Genomic DNA, 20752 nt, shown 5'->3' with positions numbered 1-20752 from the left:
CAGCTCTGACAACCTATGGGATTATCAGAATTTCACTGTTTTCAGAGCTGGAACCCGGGGCACAAACTGGGATCAGCCCTCTACACCCAAGCTCAACAACTCCGGGACCACTCTGCCCCATGGGTATCATGCCTCCCTTTTGGGCTGGACCCATGGCAGGCACAAGTTCTGGGGCCAGGGATGGAACCCACACCATAAGAGTGACCTGAACCTCACCACTGACAACCCCAGGTCCTTTACCTGCTGAGCCAACAGGGAACTCCACAGGGTCCCCATTTTACCCCAAAGGAGACTGAGGCTCTAAGAGGTGGTCACAGCTGCCTGAGGTCACACATGGAGGACAGTGCAGTGGTTTGAGCCCAGATCTTGATTCATGATTCATAGAGTCTCTTTGTGAGCATCATTCCCCACCCAAAAATTAAAAAGATGAAAAAAACAAAACATGGTGAATTTAGGGACCCTCACTGACAAGGTCAAAGTCTTGTTGCTCACCGCTTGGTCTGGCTTGCCTTTTTTTCTTTTAAAAGGCTGCACCTGCTGTCTCTGGAAGTTCCCAGACTAGGGGTCGAATTGGAGCTGCAGCTGCTGATCTACACCACAGCCACTCAGGATCTGAGTTGCATCTGTGACCTATACCACGGCTCACGGCAATGCCAGATCCTTAACCCACTGAGCGGGGCCAAGGATCAAACTCACATCCTCATGGATACCAGTGAGATTTGTTACCACCTGAGCCAGAATGGGGACTCCTAAAACCCTTCAAAAGTTTAATAAAGTCTGCATTGCTAGACAGTCCTGCAGGGCTGGCCCCCCTGCCCACCCCACCCCCAACTTCATCCTGCTCCCCTTTCCCAGGTGCTACTCTAGCTGCACTGGTTTTCTTTCAGCTCCTCAAAGGGTCCACAGCTTATCTGTCTCAGGGCCTCAGCGCAGACTGACCCTTGACCTGGAACTGTCTCTGCCCAGCTTTTCCCCAAAGCTACCTCCTCTTTTTTTTTCTTTCCTTTTTGAGGGCTGCACCTGCATCATATGGAAGTTCCCAGGCTAGGTGTCAATTTGGAACTACAGCTGCGGGCCTGCACCACAGCTACAGCAACGCGGGATTAGAGCCGCATCTGCGAACTACACCACAGCTCACAGCAATGCCAGATCCCCGACCCACTGAGTGTGGCCAAGGATGGAACCCACATCCTCGTGGATATTAGTCAGATTCGTTTCCGCTGCGCCAGAACAGGAATTCCGACCGCCTCATTCTTTTGACTTCAATTTCAACGTCACCCCTTCAAAGATACTTTCCCTGCCGGTTCCCACCAAGGTAGCTCTTGATCTCTCTCCCAATCTCTTGTTTTCCGTCCCCGCATTTGCCTCAACTTGCCATTATCTGTCTTCTCCACCAGAGATCAGCTTTACAGAGCAAGAGGCTGCGGCTGCCTTTTTACTTCTGTATCCCCAGCATCAAAACGGGGACTGGCCAAGACCAGGCACTCCGTCAAGCACTCGCTGTCTCCGAATAGGCCGAGCTTTTTCAGATTCTCTCTTCACAATGAACTTCACCTGTTTGTTGCTTCACTAGAATATGAGGCAACTAGTTTCTTGGCTCAGTTTTAACAGATTTGAGTTTCCTATTGTCCTGCAGAGCACACAGCCTAGCGTTCCTCCACCCGAATCAGTTTAAGGATCAGTGTTCGGGAGTTCCAGCTGGGACACCACGGGATTGGCAGTGTCTTGGGAGCCCTGGGATGCAGGTTCAATCCCTGGCCTGGCACGGTGGGTTAAAGATCTGACAGTGCCACCACTGTGGCTTGGGTCAAAATTGTGGCTCGGATCTGATCTGCCACCCAGGAACTCCATATGCCACAGGGCAGCAACCTCCCCCCGCCCGAAAACAAGAAAAAAAATGAAAAAAGGAGTTCCCATCATGGTTCAGCCGTAATGAACCCAACTGGTATCCACGAGGATGCAGGTCCCATCCCTGGTCTCGCTCAGTGGGTTAAGGATCCAGTGTTGCCATGAGCTGTGGTGTAGGTTGCAGACAAGGCTCAGATCTCGAGTTGCTGTGGCTGGGGTGTAGACCAACAGCTGCAGCTCTGATTTGACCCCTAGCCTGGGAATCTCCAATATGCCACAGGTGCAGCTCTGAAAGGCAACACCAACAAAAAAGAAAAAAGGATCAGTGGTGTGCCTGGACCTCATTGTTCAGATAGGTGGGTTAAGACCCCAGAGGTCAGCCTTTTTACCACCCCGGCCCAGCCAGCAGTGTGCCTACCTTCCAGCATAACTGGGACCTCCAGTCCTCCCCCTCCTTCCCCAGAATCCTCAGAACTACTTCCTCAGGGCGAAGGGGGGAACAAATCTTTCTGGAGGTCCAAAGAAATGATGGTATTTTTAGCACAAAGGCTACAAGGAGCCAGTCTTTACTGCGCATTTGCAAAGAAATAAGCAAATGTTAATTTACTGCCCTTGACTTAAGGCCTCCCCCCACCCCAACTTGAGCCATCCTTCTATCCCTGCACTCACCTCACTACCTGGTCACCCCCATGGCCCCTCGACCCCGACAACTTCCCAGGCTTCTCCCAGGCTGGGGTCCGGCTGGTCAGAAGCAAGGTTGGCAGAGGGCATCCTCGCAGCGCGCCTTGAGCCCAAGGTTGAACGCCAGTCGCGTTACGTACTCACTGGGCAAAAGCACCAACCAGGGGCCGCCCCGCCTCCGACCCCGCCCAGACCGGACCCAGGTGGGCAGACTTTTTGCTTATTTTCTTTTGACTTGTTATTTTCCCTCAGCACCTAGTTCAGCACCTGAATGCAGTTAAGTGCTCAATAAATGCTTGTCAGCTGGAAGGGGAGAAGCAGGTAGAGAGATGTGTGCAAAGGGCTTAAGAGGAGTACCTGCTGTATGATGTTCATCAAGATTGGTGGAGGGAGGCGGGAGGGAGAAGGAAAGAAAGGCATGGATCTGGTTTGATCGCTAGAACTGAGGTGGGAGCTAGATGGGCGCCTGGGCTGAGAACAGCGGGGACTTGTTAGGCTGAAGAAACTGGGCCTGGTTTGTCTTTGCCAAGGAGAAAGGTAACGGCAGGAGCTGAGCTCTGCCGGAGTAGAAAGAGAAGATGACGGCGTCCATCACTCCTGGGGTCAAGGAGAGCTCCCCAGGCACACATGCGCAGAAAGACTCCTGGGGGTCAGAAAGGGAGGGGGCACCAGGCCATCCTAAGTCCTGATACCCTCCAGCTGGCATCCCTTGCTCTGGAATCCGTCTTTGCCAAAAGATGCGCATGCATTTCTTGAGGGTCCCGGGTTGGACCAGGTGTGAGAAATAAAACAAGATAATTGGCCAAAGGAAAACAAAGACCCGGAAGAAGTGTCCTGTATAAGTGATTTAAAGCACCTCTGCCGAGTTCCCCACTCAGGGGGACACCCGCACCCGCACTCCGCTTTAGGGTGTGTGTGACTGCTTTGCTTCTGCCTTAGATAAACAGACTACTTCTCTGTGCGCTCTCCCACATGTTGTACGGTGACTATAACAATACATTTTTTATCTGTTTTCCCAGCCTTTGCCGCCTTGAAACATTCTTGCTTTCAACAAGGGGCAAGAATCAGGGCCCTTCTGCTTTTAGCCTCTCGCTGGTCTAGGGGCCGGGATTCCTGGTTTTCATCCAGGCTGCCCAGGTTCAATTCCTGAGCAGAGAATTAAGATCTCACTCCAAGCCATCACCCAGTGCTGTCCCTCTGAGATCAGAACCTGGCCTTGGAGCCAGGAAATTGAGTTGCAAATGCCTGATCTGTCCCTTCCCTCTGAGCCTCGGTGTCCCCGTCCATAAAATGGGGAGGCTGAAGAGATGACTTGCGAAAGCCTCTTTCCAGCTGGATGTTTTGCTCAATTCTGTTCTAACTGCTCGCCCCAGAATTTGGAGTCACTGTGTTCAGCCTGCAGGCTCTGGAGCAAACTTCTTCCTTTCCAGCAGGTCTCACTTTCCATTGGGGAAGGTCTCTAGAGTGGTGGCTGGTCTTTGGTCTCTGGGCCCCAAACCATTTAGTACATGACACCAAAATGACCACAGGGCAAGGCAGGGGGTGTGAGGGGCTGGATGAAGTTGGGGGAACAATAGGGAGTGGTGGAGACTGTAGCAAACTGAAGCACACATGCCCCGTCCAAAAGCGCAGCCACTACACAGATCCACCCTCCCGCTGCCATGTGGGGATGTGACCCAGCTCTGCCATGCTACTTTAAGAGAGACCAAAATCCCAGATTTTTATGTGACATCTCCAAATTTTATTTTATTTTACTATTTTATTTTATTTACTTTTTAGGGCCACACCCACAGCACATAGAGGTTCCCAGGCTAGGGGTTGAATTGGAGCTGTAGCTGCCGGCCTACGCCACAGCCACAGCAACTTGGGATACAAGCTGCATCTGTGACCTACACCACAGCTCACAGCAATGTCAGATCCTTAACCCACTGAGTGGAGCCTGGGATCAAACCTGCATCGTCATGGATACTAGTTGGGTTTGTAACCCACTGAGCCACAATGGGAACTCCACATCTCCAACATTTTGAATGTGGACAACTTATCAAAAAACAAAATAAAAACCTTAAACAATAAGAACAACAAGATACTGGGCTGGCCAAACACATTCGTGACCCTGACTTGGGCAGCGGATAGATTGGTCTATGACCTCTCACGGTGACGTCCTCTCCCTTCCCCCAAAGGTTGCAAAATATTTTAGAAATCAAACCAAAGTTCTCTTGGAGTGTCATCAGCTCAGAAAATGCCTGAGCCTGACTTTTGTATAACCTTGCCATCCTTGTCTCTTTCTCTCTCCATTGTTCACAGATTCTCGAGCTGTTCTAGAGAAGCTTCTATGTGCTAGCTCTGATCATTCTCATGCTGACAGGGGAGGCCAGTGCTGGGAGAGGCTGGGCAAGATCTCCAGGGTCCTTTTGAACTCAAAACTCACTTAAAAGTGGAGGGGCACTGGAGTTCCTGTCGTGGGAAATGAATCTGACTAGCATCCAGGAAGATGCAGGTTCGACCTCTGGCCTTGCTCAGTGGGTTAAGGCTCTGGTGTTGCTGTGAGCTGTGGTGTAGGCTGCAGACATGGCTCAGATCCCACGTTGTCATGGCTGTGGTGGAGGCTGGCAGCTGTAGCTCTTATTAGACCCCTAGCCTGGGAACCTCCATATGCCACAGGTGCAGCCCAAAAGAGAAAAAAAAAAAGAGCAAGATATGCCTGGGGTGAGAGAGAGCTGCTGTTTTGATTTGCTCATGTTATTTATCCCTTTTGGAAATCATATTCCCTTCCTTTGAGGAGCATTCCCTCCCCTTCCTGGGTGGCTCTGAAGGGCCTGCCAATCATAGCGCCTGCCCTCTGGCCATGGGATTGGTCCCTGAGAGGCACGTCGCTTAAGCCAGCCAATCAGAGACCTTCCTTGGGATTTTCCATGTGGATGGGACAGGCCTTACGGAGAGACCAGTGCCCAGATGAGAGCTGAGCTAAGCGATGGAGGGAAAGAATTTGGACATCATGCAGGTCCTGGATCCAGCCACACTTGAGGCTAGACCCACCTTCTCAGCTATCTGAGCCAGTAGACTCTGTCTTTCTCTGACTTATAATTTTGGTGGTTTAGCCATCTGTATAATAAAATCCTAGAGGATGCAGACTGTACCTCTTTCCACAGAGCTACTTTTGTCTGTGCCCTGAAACACCAGGTTTCAGTGAGGTCAAGAGACTTGGCCAAGGTCCTCAGCGCCCAGATGGCAGGGTGATATTTAACCCAGGTTTAACTAATCCTATGTCTGACTGCTTATTTCTCTAGACCAGAGCTTCCCAAACTGGGTTCCTCAGACTCTGAGGACTTCGCAGAAGTTTCCAGAGGTGCCACAGAGGGTGAGAGTGAGGCAGAATGGACAGGACTAGAAAGAGATGGACATCCTCAGGATACCTGATACTGCTGGAGCGTTTACCATTTTTAAGGAATTTGCTAAGTTCTTGTTGATAAATCATTTTTCCCCAATAGCCCTCAAGCCATGAACTAGGGGCTAATGGTATTCTTCCTGAATCGATAAGAAAACTAAAGTCTGGGAAACTCATCACTCAGGTTAAGCAACAAGTGAGTCGTTGCCTGCATGTTATGGACCACCTCTCCACTCCCAGTCCTAAAACATCCCTTCAGTTTCCCATCTCCATCACACCATATGAGCATTTTTCTGGGATTCTTGAGAAGCTCCCCCTTTGTCAATCTCCTTTTGGAACCTGCAAAGCACTCTGGGAGGGACAACATCGTGAGCATGACCAACTAGGGCTTAGTGAGGTCAGCTGACAGGCAGGGGACCGAGGCGGTGGGGCCCAGAGTAGGGGCGGGCTGAATGCTTTGCCGACTGAGCTGAGCTCTTGTCTCCCACGCACTCACCGCTGAGCTGCGCTGCGGTTCCTTGTCCATTCCTTTTCAAGCTGGGAGACAAGTTCTTCTGAGGAATTTTCTCGCCCCAGTGACCAGAGATCGTTTAGTCCTAACGGCCTCTGGTAGCCCCTCCAGACCAACCTGTAAAAGAAAGTGACCAGGGCAAGGTCCTCCTGCCACCCACCCCTGCAAGGTCCTGGCTTGGTGGCTGTATGGCCCTAGGACACGTCACCTCTCTGCACCTGTGCTGGCTCCTCGGTACAAGGGCAGCAGTTTACCTAACGGCACTAAGGTTGCTGGGCATCTCTCAGTCTACAAAGATCATCTCATTTAATCCTCACAGGAGCCTATATGATAGAGTACTATGGACCCATTTTACAGATGAGGAAGAAATCAGAGGCTCAGAGAGATTGAGTGACTTAACTAAGGGATGACCTGTTGCAGGGGGGAAGAAACCTCCCTCGGGGTCACAATCCAGAGTCAAAACTATTGCTGTGGAGGAAAACTGAACTCCTTCTTCAGCTTGCTTGCTTTACTTACTTATATATTTATTTTCTTTTTACATCCGCACCTGCGGCATCTAGAAGTTCCCAGGCTAGGGGTTGAATCAGACCTGCACCACAGCCACAGCAACGCCAGATCCGAGCCGCATGTGCAATCAATGCCACAGCTTGCAGCAACACCGGATCCTTCACCCACTGAGTGAGGCCAGGGATCAAGCCTGCATCCTCATGGAGACCATGTCAGCTCCTTAACTGGCAAGGCCACAGTGGGAACTCCCTCCGTCAGCTTTAAACATCCCCATTTCTCCTCTTTGCTTACTGCTCCAGCCACCTGGCCTCAGGACCTTTGCACATGCAGGTCGCTCTGCTTACAACTCCTCCCCTGCCACTTCTCACTTGTCCTTCACCTCTGGGCTTAGACATGATTTTCTTAAAGTTCCGCTTGATGACCTCCTTCCCAACCCCCAGTTCAGGTAGACTCCCTCACTTTAAGATCTAGTCTCCTGAGCTTTTTCTTCCTTTTTTGGTCTGATTATTTATTTAACCTTTCTCATCTGTTGGATGAGAAACCCCATGGGGGCACAGGCAGTACTTGCCTTGATCCCTCCTGCTCTGTATTCTTGCCTCCTAGTACAGGGCACAAGATGTGTCAAATAAAATCACGACTTCTCAGCTCTGTGTCCTTGAGCAAGTCACTTCCCATTAACGGACCTCAGTGAAAACTGAGGTCCATTGAGGTCCATTAAATGAGAACTTTTAAGGTCTCACCTTAAAATGAAAGTATTTCTGGGTACTTGGTGTATTTCTGAGCACATGAGATGACTTGGTGCATTGTTGGAGGGATCATTGAGAGGACATGACCACTGGTGGACCCACCAGCTGGACCCAGGCAGTCTGAGGCTCCTCAGCCCTCCTCTGTCTTGGGAATGTGCATTCTGCCCAGTGTTCCCACTCTAGGAGCTACTTCAAGGACACAACCTTGGGAAAATAAGTATTAGACCATGTGGATGGTATATAGGATTGGACCCCATTTAGGCGTCTCTACAAACTGTTGAAATTCTGACGGGCAGGTTGGAGATCTACTAGGCTTGCAGCCCCCAAGACAAGCCTCACATGTGAGTTCCCTTGCTTGGTAAGCCCTCCATCTACCAACCCAAAGTGGATGCCTCTTTCTTTCCCCTCTCCTTGCCCTCTGTCTACCAGGGCCAGTTTTTTATTTGTTTTTGCTTTTTAGGGCCACGCCTATGGCATAGGGACGTTCCCAGGCTAGGGGTCGAATCAGAACTGTAGCTGCCAGCCTACACCACAGCCGTAGCAACGTGGGATCCAAGCCACATCTGCGACCTGCACCACAGCTCATAGCAATGCCGGATTCTTAATCCGCTGAGCAAGGCCAGGGATCGAACCTGCCACCTCACGGATACTAGTCCGATTTGTTTCCGTTTCTACACAGCGGCAATTCCTACTGGGGCCAGCTTTTGAACCAATATGTACACAAATGAAATTAACTACTGCAGACTTCCACAGCGGGAGTGTTACTTTCTTTCTCTTTAATCTTTCTCGTGACACCCACGAGAAAGTCTTGTTTGGAGCTGCTCTTAAAAGCTCCTCTTTGACTCTTTCCAAGCCCCCTTTTCTAACACAGAGTGAACTCAGGCAAGCAACAGTCTGGATCCAGAAATTATTCACTATACTTGGTTTTCACTGAAATTAATTTTGGCATTCTACTTTGCTGGGGATTCTAGATTTTTCTGATTTTGGTAGTGATAGAAAGTTTCCTTTTTAAAAGGTTATTAAAGTAGAAAAAGTGAGTTGTTTTAAAGGAAAAAACATTAAGTGATATCCCAGTAAGGCAAAAAACTTGACGAATGGTCCATAAATGCTGACATTTGGGGAAGAGAGGGTTAGATTCTCTCTAGAGAGGTTTAGCAAGCTTCTCGGCTCTTTTCACCAATTCCACACCCCCTGAGTCTCCTTCTCTTCATTTATTTAACAACTACTTTTTATAATTTAATACTTATTGTGGGCCAGACCCTGTTCTAAGTGATTCACAAACTTTACCTTATTTAATCCTCAAAACCCTATGAGGGAGTTCCCGTTGTGGCACAGCAGAAACGAATCCGACCAGGAACCATGAGGTTGTGGGTTCGATCCCTGCCCTTGCTCAGTGGGTTAAGGATCCAGTGTTGCCTTGAGCTGTGGTGTAGGTTGCAGACGTGGCTCGGATCTGGAGTTGCTGTGGCTGTGGTGTAGGCCATCGGCTACAGCTCCAATTAGACCCCTAGCCTAGGAACCTCCATATGCCGTGGGTGTGGCCCTAAAATGACAAAAGACAAATAAATAAATAAATAAGTAAATAAGTAAATAAATAAATAAATCCTATGAGGAGAGTTCTGCTGTGGTGCAGTAACGAACCCAAATAAGATCCATGAAGACTCAGGTTTGATCCCTGGCCTTGCTCAGTGGGTTAAGGAGCTGGTGTTGCCGTGAGCTGTGGTGTAGGTCACAGACATGGCTCAGATCTGGCATTGCTGTATCTGTGGTGTAGGACAGCAGCTGCAGTTCCAATTCAACCCCTAACCTGGGAACTTCCATATGCCACTGGTGCGGCCCTTAAATTTAAAAAATGAAGGACCCCTGTAAAGGGATATTCCTTCAAAATAAAACAAAACAAAACAAATCCAATTGCAGTGGCTTGGGTTGCTGTCGAGGCGTGGGTTCCATCCCTGGCTCAGGAGAGTAGGTTAAGGATCTAGCATTACAATGCAGGTTGCAGCTGTGACTCAGATTCAATCCCTGGCCCAGGAACTTCCATATGCTGCAAGTGTGGCAAAATAAAATAAAATAAAATAAAATAAAGAAAAGAAAAAGAAAAAAAAAAAACTCACTCTGAGGTAGATGATATTATAATGCTCATTTTACAGGTGCAGCGATTGAGGCACAGAGAGGTTAAGTAGCTTGCCCAAGGTCACACAGCCAGCAAGTGGTGGGGCTGGGATTCAAATGCAGGTGCTATTGTGATCTGACTGCACTGTGATCAGGAGGGGGCACAGTAGGCGGGCACATTCTTAGCGCCTGGTGTGTTGACTTTGGAGAAACATCTGTCTTCTCCACCAGCCTGGGAGCCTCTAAGTGAGTAAAGATTTGATCTTTTACCTCCTCACCCTCCATGCTTATACATAGTAAGTGCTTATTACATGTTGGTGGAATGACTTAATTGATAGAGGTATGATTTTATTGAGCCTCTTTCTATGTTCAAGCACTAAGCCCTTTACGTTTAATGAGAGTAGAGTTGTTCCCATTTTACAGAGGGGGAAAACTGAGACTGAATATTTGTGATACGGTCAGCTAAGAGATGGAGCCAGGATTTACACCCAGATCTTACTCCAGTGAACGAGTGGGAATGGGATGTGGATGATGGACACACTGTTATCCGAGAGGGAAGCCTGGAGGCTGGGATGGAGAGAACCTGGCTGACCTTGGTAGGCTTGGCAGCAAGCCTCCTGGGAGCAGAGCTGTGGTGACCAAGAAGAGCAGCAAATGCAGGTGGGTGGGAGCACCCCCCCCCAGCCCCTCGCCTGCTGCTTTACTTACCCAGAAACCCACCAGAACATGGCCTTGGAGGGGAAGGAGGCTCCTGCCTTTGGACATGGATTCTGCAAAGACAAAGTTGTGGGAAGGGGAAGGACTTGGTCTCATCATCCATCGCCAGCACGTAGCAAGAAGAACAAAGGGCAGGAAGACAGGATGAACTGAGGATGAGCATAAAACTGAAAGTGTCCACTGAGATGCCGTACCTACTTATCTACTGTAGATACTAAAGAGCTTGGTGCTTCCTGGCAGGCAAGGCAAAAAGGGGTTCGGCCACAGAACTGAAAGGGTCTATGAGGTAAGAACTAAGAGTTGCTCAGGACAACTTTATTGATACTGAGACCAAGAAATTCTCCAAGCAAGGATCATGCATGACACAGGCTATAACGTCCTCAACAATATTCCTCAGTGAAGGTGAAGAGGGACTGTCTTGAGATTTTTACCAGTAACTCCAGGCAGACTGCACAGATTTATACTCTTCACCAATAGGAAAGGAGAGTGCCCATTTCACCTCACCTTTGCCATCACAGCTTGTTATCAATTTTTATTTTTTTTTCTGCCACATTTTAAAAACTTTATTTTATGGCCACACCAGTGGCATATGGAATTCTAGGGCAGGGAACTGAATCTGAGCCACAGCTGTGACCTATGCTTCAGCTATAGCAGTGCTAGATCCTTTAACACACTGTTCCAGGAAAAGAATCAAACCTGCACCTCTGCAGGGACCCAAGCCGCTGCGGTCAGATCTACTGTGGCCACAGCAGGAACTCCTCTGGCACTTTCATAGGGAAAAAAGTCCTATTTGAATTTCAACTTAGTTATTCAAGTCATGAGCATCTTTTTAGATGATTTCAGAGCAACTGTTTCTCAGAGACTTCTTTCCTGATTTCACAGACTTATTCAGTGTTACCTGCTGTAAACTCTCATGGACCATGACTTCTCCTGTGGAGCACTTCTGTTGGGCAAGTCACTTTAATCTTGAATCTTTATGACCCATCCCGCTGTAATTTTCCATGCATTTGTATAATCGTGTGATTAATGTCTGGCTCCCTACTTGGTTATTAGAGGTATGAGGACAGAAATATTGCCTGTTCACCATAGATCCTCTGTACCCAGCTTGGGCATGGAGCAAGTTGGCAAACTACAGCCCCCAGGCCAAATCCGGCCCACTGCCTGTTGCTGCAAATAAAGCTTTATTAGAACATAGCCATGCTCCTTTGTTGACATATTGTCTGTGTCTGCTCTTTACACAGGCAGACTTGAGTAGTGCTATACGGAGACCAAGTGGCCCACAAAGCTTAAAATGTTCTCTGTCTTGGACAGAAAGAGTTGGCCAACCCATGGTACAGAGTAGACATGTCATACGCCTTCGGCTGAATGAAGAAGATGAAAGACTGGGGTTCTAGTTTCACTCCCTTCCCCCACCTGGGGGAATGAGGACCAGAAGAGGATCAGGCAAGGCACTGAGTTGGAGACGTGGTGACTTACAGACTGCGGGGGCTCTTTAGGGAAGAAGGGCGGTTGATCGGCCAGGCAAGACAGTGCAAACTGTGCCCCAACAAGAGACAAGCACAGGTAGGTTGACAGGTGGCGGAAGGGGTCACCCTGAAAGTCCTGCGGGAGAGAAAGCAGAAATCCCACTGAGTCTGGGCTCATGAGGGGTGGAGGCTGGGCGGGGGGTTGGGGGGGGGAGTGACAGGAAGGGGGGCAGTGGTGGAGGCTGAGCGAGGTTCTGATGCTGGGAGCAGTGCCCAGGAAGGGGGGCTGGAGCCGCCAGGTGTGAAAGTCAAGGCCCCCAGCTTTCCTGATTTAGGAACACCTGGCTTAAGCATATGCTGTCCATACACAGGGCAGGCAGGTGTTTGCCCTCAAGCCAGGTGATAACTGGCCTTGGCCACCGAGACATGAGTTAATGGGACACTTTGCCTTTCTCCTTGTGCTATAAAGGAGTCCCCACCCCACTCTCCCATCTCACTCCCTTGGGGTCAGTGTTCTCTGGTTTAAGGGAGCTGGTTTCACGGAGCATTTACTCCACCTTGGGTACATGCTGAGGCTTTTTGAAAAAAAAAAACAATTTTTCTTCTAAATGGCGGAGTAGTTCTACGACTTGATTTTGGGGGTAGGGTGGGGGTGTTTTGCTTGCTTTATTTTTGATGGGACTACAGTTCATCACCAACATTTACCTGCATTTTTTTTTCTGGCTACCGTGTGCAGCAACCTGATTTGGGATCTCAGTTCCCAGACCAGGGATTGAACCCTGGCTTCAGTGACGAAAGTGCCAAACCCCAACCACTAGACCACCAGGGAATGCCCCAGTGTCTTCACACACTGCCCTTTTCTTTCTTTCTTTTTTTTTTTTTAATGTCTTTTTAGGGCCACACCTGCTGCATGTGGAAGTTCCCAGGCCAGGGGTCAAATCCAGGTTGCAGCTGCTGCCTGCACCACAGCCACAGCAACTCAGGATCCGAGCCAGGTTTGCAACCTACACCACAGCTCACGGCAGTGCCAGATCCTTAACCCATTGGGCCGGGGATCTAACCTGAGTCCTCATGGATACTAGTCGGGTTCGTTACCACAATGGGAACTCCTACACACACTGTCTTATCAAGTCCCTCTCCACTCTGCCCTCACTGGGGTTTACTTGCTCTCCGTTACTCTTTGGGAAACCAAGGCTCAAAGAAGAGATAGTACTTTGCTCAAGGCCACACAGATGATCTGCTCCAGATCAGGCGCTTCTGTGCCATGCCAAGATGGCTTTCACATCCCCTGCCCCTTCTTGCCAGAGCACCCTTATTTTCCCCCACGCTCAGGTATATGGTTTATGCAGAACTGACTCCACCTCAGGGGGTGGGCAGGTGATGGAGGCCTGACCAGTGAATACGTTCTAGTCCCCCATCGGCTACTGTGATTGGGTTAGGACAGGACACAGGACCCATGCTGGGCCAATGAGAATTGGAGCCATTGGGAGATCTTCAACTGGGTTTGCTACGCTGGTGCAACATAAGTCTGGAGCAACGGGGGCTCTTTCTGCCACCTTACTGGAGAACAATGCTGACAAGGCGGAGCCAAGACACAGAGAGAAATGGAGATCCGGTGGTGTTACCTGAGTGCCTGGGCCAGCTATGCCCAGCAGGTGCCACATACATGAGCTCACAGATTCCTTTGGACTTTTTTCCCTTAAGCTAGCGGGAGTTGAGGTTTTGTGGCTTAAAACAAGAGCCCTAGTTTCAAATCCCAGTTTCCCTTCTGAATTTTTATACTTTTCTGGTTTTGGTTTGGGTTCTGGAGGGCAGATAGTAGGCAGGTGGATATTCCAAATACATTATTCCCCAGAGCATTGTTTCTATATTTGTTTGACATATTTCTCTTTGTAGATCATGCCTCCCAACACAGAAATGCTGCATTCCAGGCAGGGAAGCACACATGGGTGAGGGCGCAACATGAGTGTGTAAATACAGATGCACGGGAGCACGGGCGAGGGTGAGAACAGGTGAGAGGGAGGAGAAAGGTGCATGTGCTTGGAGTAAGAGTGAGCTCAGGTGTGTGTTAGAGGAGGTCATCCAGAGGTCATAAGAGTGACCTGCACCAGAAACTACTTCAAGGAGGTAGCTTTGGAGTTCCCATTGTGGCGCAGTGGAATCGAATATGATTGGTATCCATGAGGATGCGTGGCCTTGCTCAGTGGGTCGGGGATCCAGCATTGCTGTGAGCAGTGGCGTAGGTCACAGATGCGACTCAGATCCCATGTTGCTGTGGCTGTGGTGTAGGCTGGCAGCTGTAGCTCCGATTTGACCCCTAGCCTGGGTACTTCCATATGCTGTGGGTGCGGCCCTAAAAAAGGGGGGGGGAATGCAGGCTTGAAAGAGCAATGTGCTGAGAAGACCATCTGGACAATACATGTGACTGAACCCCATTAAAGCCTCTCTGTAAATTGTTGAGATGCTGGCGGGCGGGTGCCGAGATCTCATCTTGCAGAGCCCAAGACAAGCCTCGCGTTCCCTTGCTTGTTAACGTTGTCACCCATCACTCTGCAGTGGCTGCCTCCTTTTTGGGTCTCTGTTGTAAGGGGCCTGTTTCGAATGTTCCTGGAAACTCCTGAGGTTTTGAACTGACAGTGTGTCAGTGCCCAGGCAGTGTGTGGGAGGGGTGTGTGACTGTGTGTGAGTGTGGGCATTTGTGGGAACTTGAAGCCATAGCCACACCTGGGTGGCAGCAAGTGTGAGTGGATGTGTGCAGGGAAAGGGGTGTGTGTGTGTGTGTGTGTGTGTGTGTGTGTGTGTGTGTGTGTGATGTTTTGGAGTCTGTGGTTGTGTGGTGCATGAAAGGGGGGCATATAACCCTGTGCAAGTAAAGTGTGTGATGTGAGTGTGCAAGACAATGGGATTTGTTTTTTATGGCCAGACCCATGGCATATAGAAGTTCTCAGCCAGGGATGAAGCCTATGCTGCAGCTGAGACAATGCTGGATCCTTGAACCCACTGCTCCAGGCCAGGGGTAGAACCCCCCAGCAGCCCGAGGTGCTGCAGTCAGACTCTTTTTTTTTTGGTCTTTTTTTAGGGCCACACTCATGGTGTATGAAGGTTCCCAGGCTAGGGGTCGAATTGAAGCTGCAGCTGCTGGCCTCCACCACAGCCACAGCAACGCGGGATCCGAGCCGCGTCTGTAACCTACACCACAGCTCACGGCAACACTGGATCCTTAACCCACTGAGCGAGGCCAGGGATCGAGCCTGTGATACCATTTGGGTTCATTACCACTGAGCCACAATGGGAACTCCTGCAGTCAGCTTCTTAACCCATTGTGTGCCACAGCGGGAACTCTGACAATGGGCATTTGTATTGATAAAAAAAGGTATGGGATGATGGGTCCTTCTCCATGAGCGAGTGCACTGGGGTGTCACTTTGAGTGACTGTGGTGCATGGGTCTTTGCGTAGAGCATAAGCTGTTGGTGGAAAGAGAGGAGGGAGGAGGCCACCCAAGGCTGAAACTGCCATGTTGGTTCCCAGGTGGCCCAGGCCCCCACTTACCCCCTGCGAGGCCTGCTGGGCGGCGCTGATGGCTGGGAAGAGAAAGCAGAGCAGCCAGTACCCAAAGAGCACCCCTGACGCCTGGACCCCCTTCTTCCTCTCAAAGTGGATCAGGAACACGGCGAAGCTCTGGGTGAGAGAATCAGGATGGGCCTCTTCAGGTGGGAGGTGGCCAGGGGCAGGGGGTGGGGGAGGAGAAGGGAGGGACCCCATCCCAGGGATCCCCACTCCCACCCCCACCCCCTGCCCCACACTCTCCACCAGGGCAGGAAAAGCTGCAGCCAGGAACAATCAACAGGTCTGGGTGTGTCACTTACCATCGTGGTGAGCCACACGGTGGGGTATATGAGGAACTCCAGGGCCTGGGCCATTCCCCGATGGATTCTCCAAAGAGTCACAGACACGCTCGACGTGCACAGGACTATGAGGGCAAACCCAAGCACCTGGGGAAACAGGCTTGGGTAAGACTGGTGGGGGAAAGAAAGATGGTGGCCAACTGGACAGTGACCCCATGTCCAAAAGGACAGTGGCTCTGGAAGGGGCACTGTAAGGTACCAATGTTATCACTAAACTGTGCCAGTATGATGCAGATCAATCTCGACATTTAACTGTCACATAAATAATGCACCACAAGGGCCAGCGCCAAGTCAGTGGTTTCCAAAACAACAATGGTGCTCCCATGAGGCACAGGAGGATGCTTTAGGGATGAAGGAACATCATGGAATGAAATGTACTCTCCGGGTGAAAAAATGATAACCTCTTTAAGTCTCTTTCAGTCTTTACTAGTCAATCAAGGAAGGGGAGTTCCCATCATGGCTCAGCAGCAAGGAACCTGATGAGTATCCATGAGGATGCAGGTTTGATCTCTGGCCTTGCTCAGTGGGTTAAGGATGCATCATTGCTGTGAGCTGTGGTGTAGGTCGCAGATGTGGCTCGGATTCTGCATTGTTATGGCTGTGGTGTAGGCCAGCGGCTACAGCTCTGATTGGACCCCTAGCTTGGGAACTTTCATATGCCCAGGGTGCAGCCCTAAAAAGACATGAAAGAAAGAAAGAAAGAAGGAAGGAAGGACTCCCTGTTGGGACTGGAATGTCCCCAGGCCTTTCCCAAGATGCACCGGTCTCTCTTTTGAATGAGAGGAATCAAGAAAGTAAGAGTGTGCACACACAGACCTGGCACATTGGAGAAACTATAGAACAAACACACTTGGGAAGTTCCTGTTGCAGTGTAGTGGAAACGAATCCCACTAGTAACCATGAGGTTGCAGGTTCGACCCTGCCCTTGCTCAGGGGGTCAAGGATCCAGTGTTGCCATGAGCTGTGGTGTAGGGCACAGATGTGGCTCAGATCCTGGGTTGCTGTGTCTGTGGTGTAGGCTGGCAGCTACAGCTCCAATTCGACCCCTAGTCTGGGAACCTCCATATGCCGCAGGTGTGGCCCTAAAAAGCAAAACAAAACAAAAAACAAAAAAACCCAACATGCTTGGGTTAATCTCAAGCAGTGGTCAAACTACCCCCCCCAGGTTGAGTGTAACTTGCTGTTTTCATATCACCTCTGAACAAAGCATGGTTTTGACATTTTTTCAATTGTTGAACAAAACTTTCAAGAGTCTACTATGTCATGACACTGAAAAGTCTATAAAATGCAAATTTCAGTCACTATAAATAAACTTTAATTGATACAAAGTCATGTCCATTTCTTTGCTGTTGTCTGTGGTTTGCCTTCCTGCTGCAAAAGCAGGATTGCTTGGTGAGGACAGAGACCACATGACCACAAAGCCTCAGTCATGTATCTGGCCCTTTAAGGAGACTGTGCTGACCCTGGATAGGTGGCTGGCAACAGGTTGAAAAATGAATGAGGGTGGCCTGGGAATGAATGAGCCTTGGAGGCTGTTCTTGCCGAAGTTTGGAGAAGGGCAGGATGAGCAGAAAGGCTCACACTTGTAATGCCAGTGTTTTTCTTTTCTTTCTTTCTTTCTTTTTTGGTTGCCCCCAAGGCATAAGGAAGTTCCCAGGCCAGGGATCCAATCCAAGCTGGAGCTGCGACCCTAGGCTGCAGCTGTGACAACACCAGATCCTTAATCCTCTGCACCAGGCAGGGGATTGAACCCCTACCTCTAAAGAGACAAGTCAGATCGTTAACCCACTGCGCCACAGTGGGAACTCCTGCCAGTGTTTTTCAAACACTGTAAAATAAATAGATAACAATTTTGAGAACTGTTCTTTAGTAGTGCCAGCGGGGAAACACAAAAATCAATGCATAACTGTTAAACATTGAAAAGGTTCAACCTAGCTTGGCTCTAAAACCACCTAATATATCCCAGGAGTAGACATGGCACATTTTGGGGGATGCCAAGCCATGGTGGTCATAACCTGGATGTGTGGGTGTCGTCTGGAGGTGTGTCTGTGGATGTAAGGTTTTCATTACTACCAGACCTGTGAGAATCTATTCTATTGCCTTTACCTCTGTAGTCTCTGGGGTCTCCTTCTGTTTGATTAACAGGTTCCCTTCTTGTCCCCACCTGATGTGCCCCTTGATAGAAGGAGTGTCCAGTTTGAGGTCTCTGCCTGCTCCCCCCACGCCCCTCCCATAGTCTGGTGACAGGCTCCCAGGGGCAGCGGCTACCATTTTGGCCTTGAAGAGGGCAGACATCTGGAGGTAGCCCTTGTCATGACGGTGGATGTAGAGGAGGTGGATGGGGCCGAGGACCCAGAGGTACATGGGGGGCACCCAGACCCCTGCCGTTTTCAGGAAGCACAGGCTCAGCAGGTGGGCAGCGGCAGGCGCAGGCTCCGTCTGGTTCCAGACCTGGGGGAACACCACGGCGACCCTTAGGCTGGTGTAACACAGAGGTCCCAAACTCACCTGCCCAGGGGAACAGGCAACTCTCTGGATCATTCCCATGCCAATGGCCTGAGCACTCTCTAGGGTACTTCGTGTTCTCAACTCCTGTAACTCCAACACCTGTCTTATGAGGTAGATGCAATTAACCCTACTAATTTTGCAGATGAGGAAGCTGAGGCCCAGAGAGGTTGAGTAACTTGGCTGATGTCACCCAGCTGGACAGTGGTGGCGATGGGATTTGAACCGAGGCAGCTGGGTCCTTGATGAGTGTTGGGCATAGACTTATAATACCCTAGATGGTAGGTGTTACCATCCCCATTTCATAGACCAGGAAACTGAGGCACAAGGAGGGGCCCAGCCTCCTTCAGGCCCACACAAATAGGAAGTGGCAGAGCTGACCCCATGCTGGCCTGTTTGACCAGGGAGCTTGTTCTACTGTGGGGTCTGGATCTGTAACTCCTATCTCAGACTTTTTGCTGGCTTTCTCTTATCCAAGAAGTCTGAATGTGACATTTACAGGACAGGGCTGCTTTAATTCTCTCCCTGCTGTTATCGCTGCCACCCTCCCGCTAGAGTCCTTTGATGAGAGACAGGAACCCGAGCGGTTGGGGGGGTGAGGGGAGGGTCCTGTAGCTCTGAGGTCTGGAGGCCCCTTTAACGGGCTGGGCTCCTCTCAGGACCAGCTTGGTGAAGGGGGTCGCCCTCCCCTGCCTTTGGCCTGGCAGGTTTCCTCCCTGCCGGGCAGCCAGGAATTTGGGGGGTCTCTCTCCTCCCCTGTATCGTAGCGGGAGAGAACTGCCCAAGAGATCTCTGAGCCGGAAAAGGAGAGGAGGGCGGGCTGGGAGGGGACTCTCACCGGGCCCGCGCAGGGCTCGGCGGGCGCGGCCATCGGGAGCCGTCCGTCTGTCTGTCCGTCCGTCAGGCTGTCGGTGGGTCCCCGGACAGCTTCCTTGGCCTCACTCCGGCTGGGGGAAGGGGCGGGGATTGGAGCTCCGGGATTGCAAGGCCCCGGGGCAAGGTCCGGCGCGCGGCAGGGGGTGGGGCGCGAAGAGGTGAACCAAGGCTCGTGGTTGGAGGGGCGCTCGGGGAGGACCCAGCAGGCAGAAGGGAGGGGACCCCCCCCCCCCGAGCCCCAGAAAATACAGTGACATACCTGAATAATCCCCCTTCCCCCTGCAAGAAATGTCATCCCAAACTTCCCGAATACCGTGGACCAGCAATTCCAGGAATTTATTCTGATAAATGAACCCAACAGGTGCGCACATGCTCAGGGTCCCACAGCTGGTGTGGAAGATGGGGCGGTGGGGGGGGGGGACGACCGGGCTAAGGTTAGAGCTGCAGTCTCTTCACCTGCGGGATGGACATTGTCTGGCTCTAGGGTGGTGGGAAGATTTTAAAAAGATTACTAATAAAGCACTAACACAGTGAGTGCCAGGCACACAGATGTTGCCTATTATTAATTAGTATGATTATTTCACACCAGGTTACCAAGCAGTGGCCCAAAGGGCCATTGCAGAAATATATTAATGTGGAAAGACGATTTCTAAATGCTAAGTGAAAAAAAAAAAAAGAGATTATGATACAACAGAGTCTATGGAATTTTTGCAGAGAAAAGTCTGTGCTTAAGTTGGGAAAAGGGGGGAAGAAAGTCAAGTCATTTACCTTCTTCTTCTGGGTCTTAAAGCAAGGTGTGTCCCCAGCCATGAGTTTTGTTTGTTTGTTTGTTTTGTTTTTTTTGGAAATGACTCTATGTAACATATATGCATAGATAAAGAGAAGGAAATCTCCTAAAGCAGTCATCATGGGAATCCTCGTTTTCTTTTCTTTCCCCTTTCCTTCCCTTTTCTTTCCTTCTGCAACGAGCATGGAGCATGTATTCATTTCAAGATAAGAATGAAAGAGCTTTCTTCAGACAGACGAGCACAGGTGCTCAGCTGGCGTGAAGAATGCAAACCTGCTGTGCTCTCCAGGCTGCCTGGTTGATGTCTCTGGGCTCTAACAGAGTGGACTCCCCGGCTTGTTTACCCTTTTCTTTCTGAGTTGTCCCAACCCTGGTCTGCTTTCAGCTGTCCTCCTACTTGGATCTTCTGGAAGAGCAGGGACACAAAATGTCCAAGGATTTGTCTTGAAGCTGAGTGTGGCAGGTCTGCTGTTTACATTCCGATAGCGTCCGCTTCTTTGAGGTGGTTTTGGTGGCGGCTGATGGAAATTATGGGGAGGCTTGAGCCCCCTCTTCCTACAACCCTCACTCCAATCAGCACTGCCATGGTCCTGATGTTTATTCCTTTGTAAACATCAGGAGCTTGAGGAGCTCCTGTTGTGGCTCAGCAGAAACGAATCTGACTAGCATCCACGAGGATGCAGATTTGATCCCTGGCCTTGCTCAG

At 50.3% G+C, this 20752-nt stretch overlaps 1 protein-coding gene across 11 annotated transcripts in view; it reads right to left on the bottom strand.

The window, feature by feature from the left end:
• Positions 1-19327, bottom strand: part of ABCC6 (ATP binding cassette subfamily C member 6) — a 100104-nt gene extending 80777 nt beyond the window's left edge. For all 11 annotated transcript variants that reach the window (XR_014840716.1, XR_014840715.1, XR_014840718.1 and 8 more), the window contains exons 1-7: positions 19222-19327; positions 18147-18329; positions 15840-15965; positions 15523-15651; positions 11984-12109; positions 10499-10560; positions 6411-6542 (exon numbers count right to left, since the gene is read on the bottom strand). Coding sequence is in view for 4 of the 11 variants with exons in the window: in XM_021086559.2 (XP_020942218.2) it covers positions 6411-6542; positions 10499-10560; positions 11984-12109; positions 15523-15651; positions 15840-15965; positions 18147-18329; positions 19222-19254 (791 nt within the window). In the remaining 7 variants the exon portion in view is untranslated. The remainder of the gene's footprint in view (positions 1-6410; positions 6543-10498; positions 10561-11983; positions 12110-15522; positions 15652-15839; positions 15966-18146; positions 18330-19221) is intronic.
• Between the last annotated feature and the right edge of the window lie 1425 nt (positions 19328-20752).

The sequence above is a fragment of the Sus scrofa genome, chromosome 3 (genome assembly GCF_054392235.1).
Source record: "Sus scrofa isolate SSC_HxYL_T2T_F1_AM1 chromosome 3, Sscrofa_HxYL_maternal_Yorkshire_Landrace_v2.0, whole genome shotgun sequence".
Classification (NCBI taxonomy): Eukaryota; Metazoa; Chordata; class Mammalia; order Artiodactyla; family Suidae; genus Sus; species Sus scrofa.
Note: the sequence above shows the minus strand (reverse complement) of the source record. Positions and strands in the feature narration are given on the sequence as shown.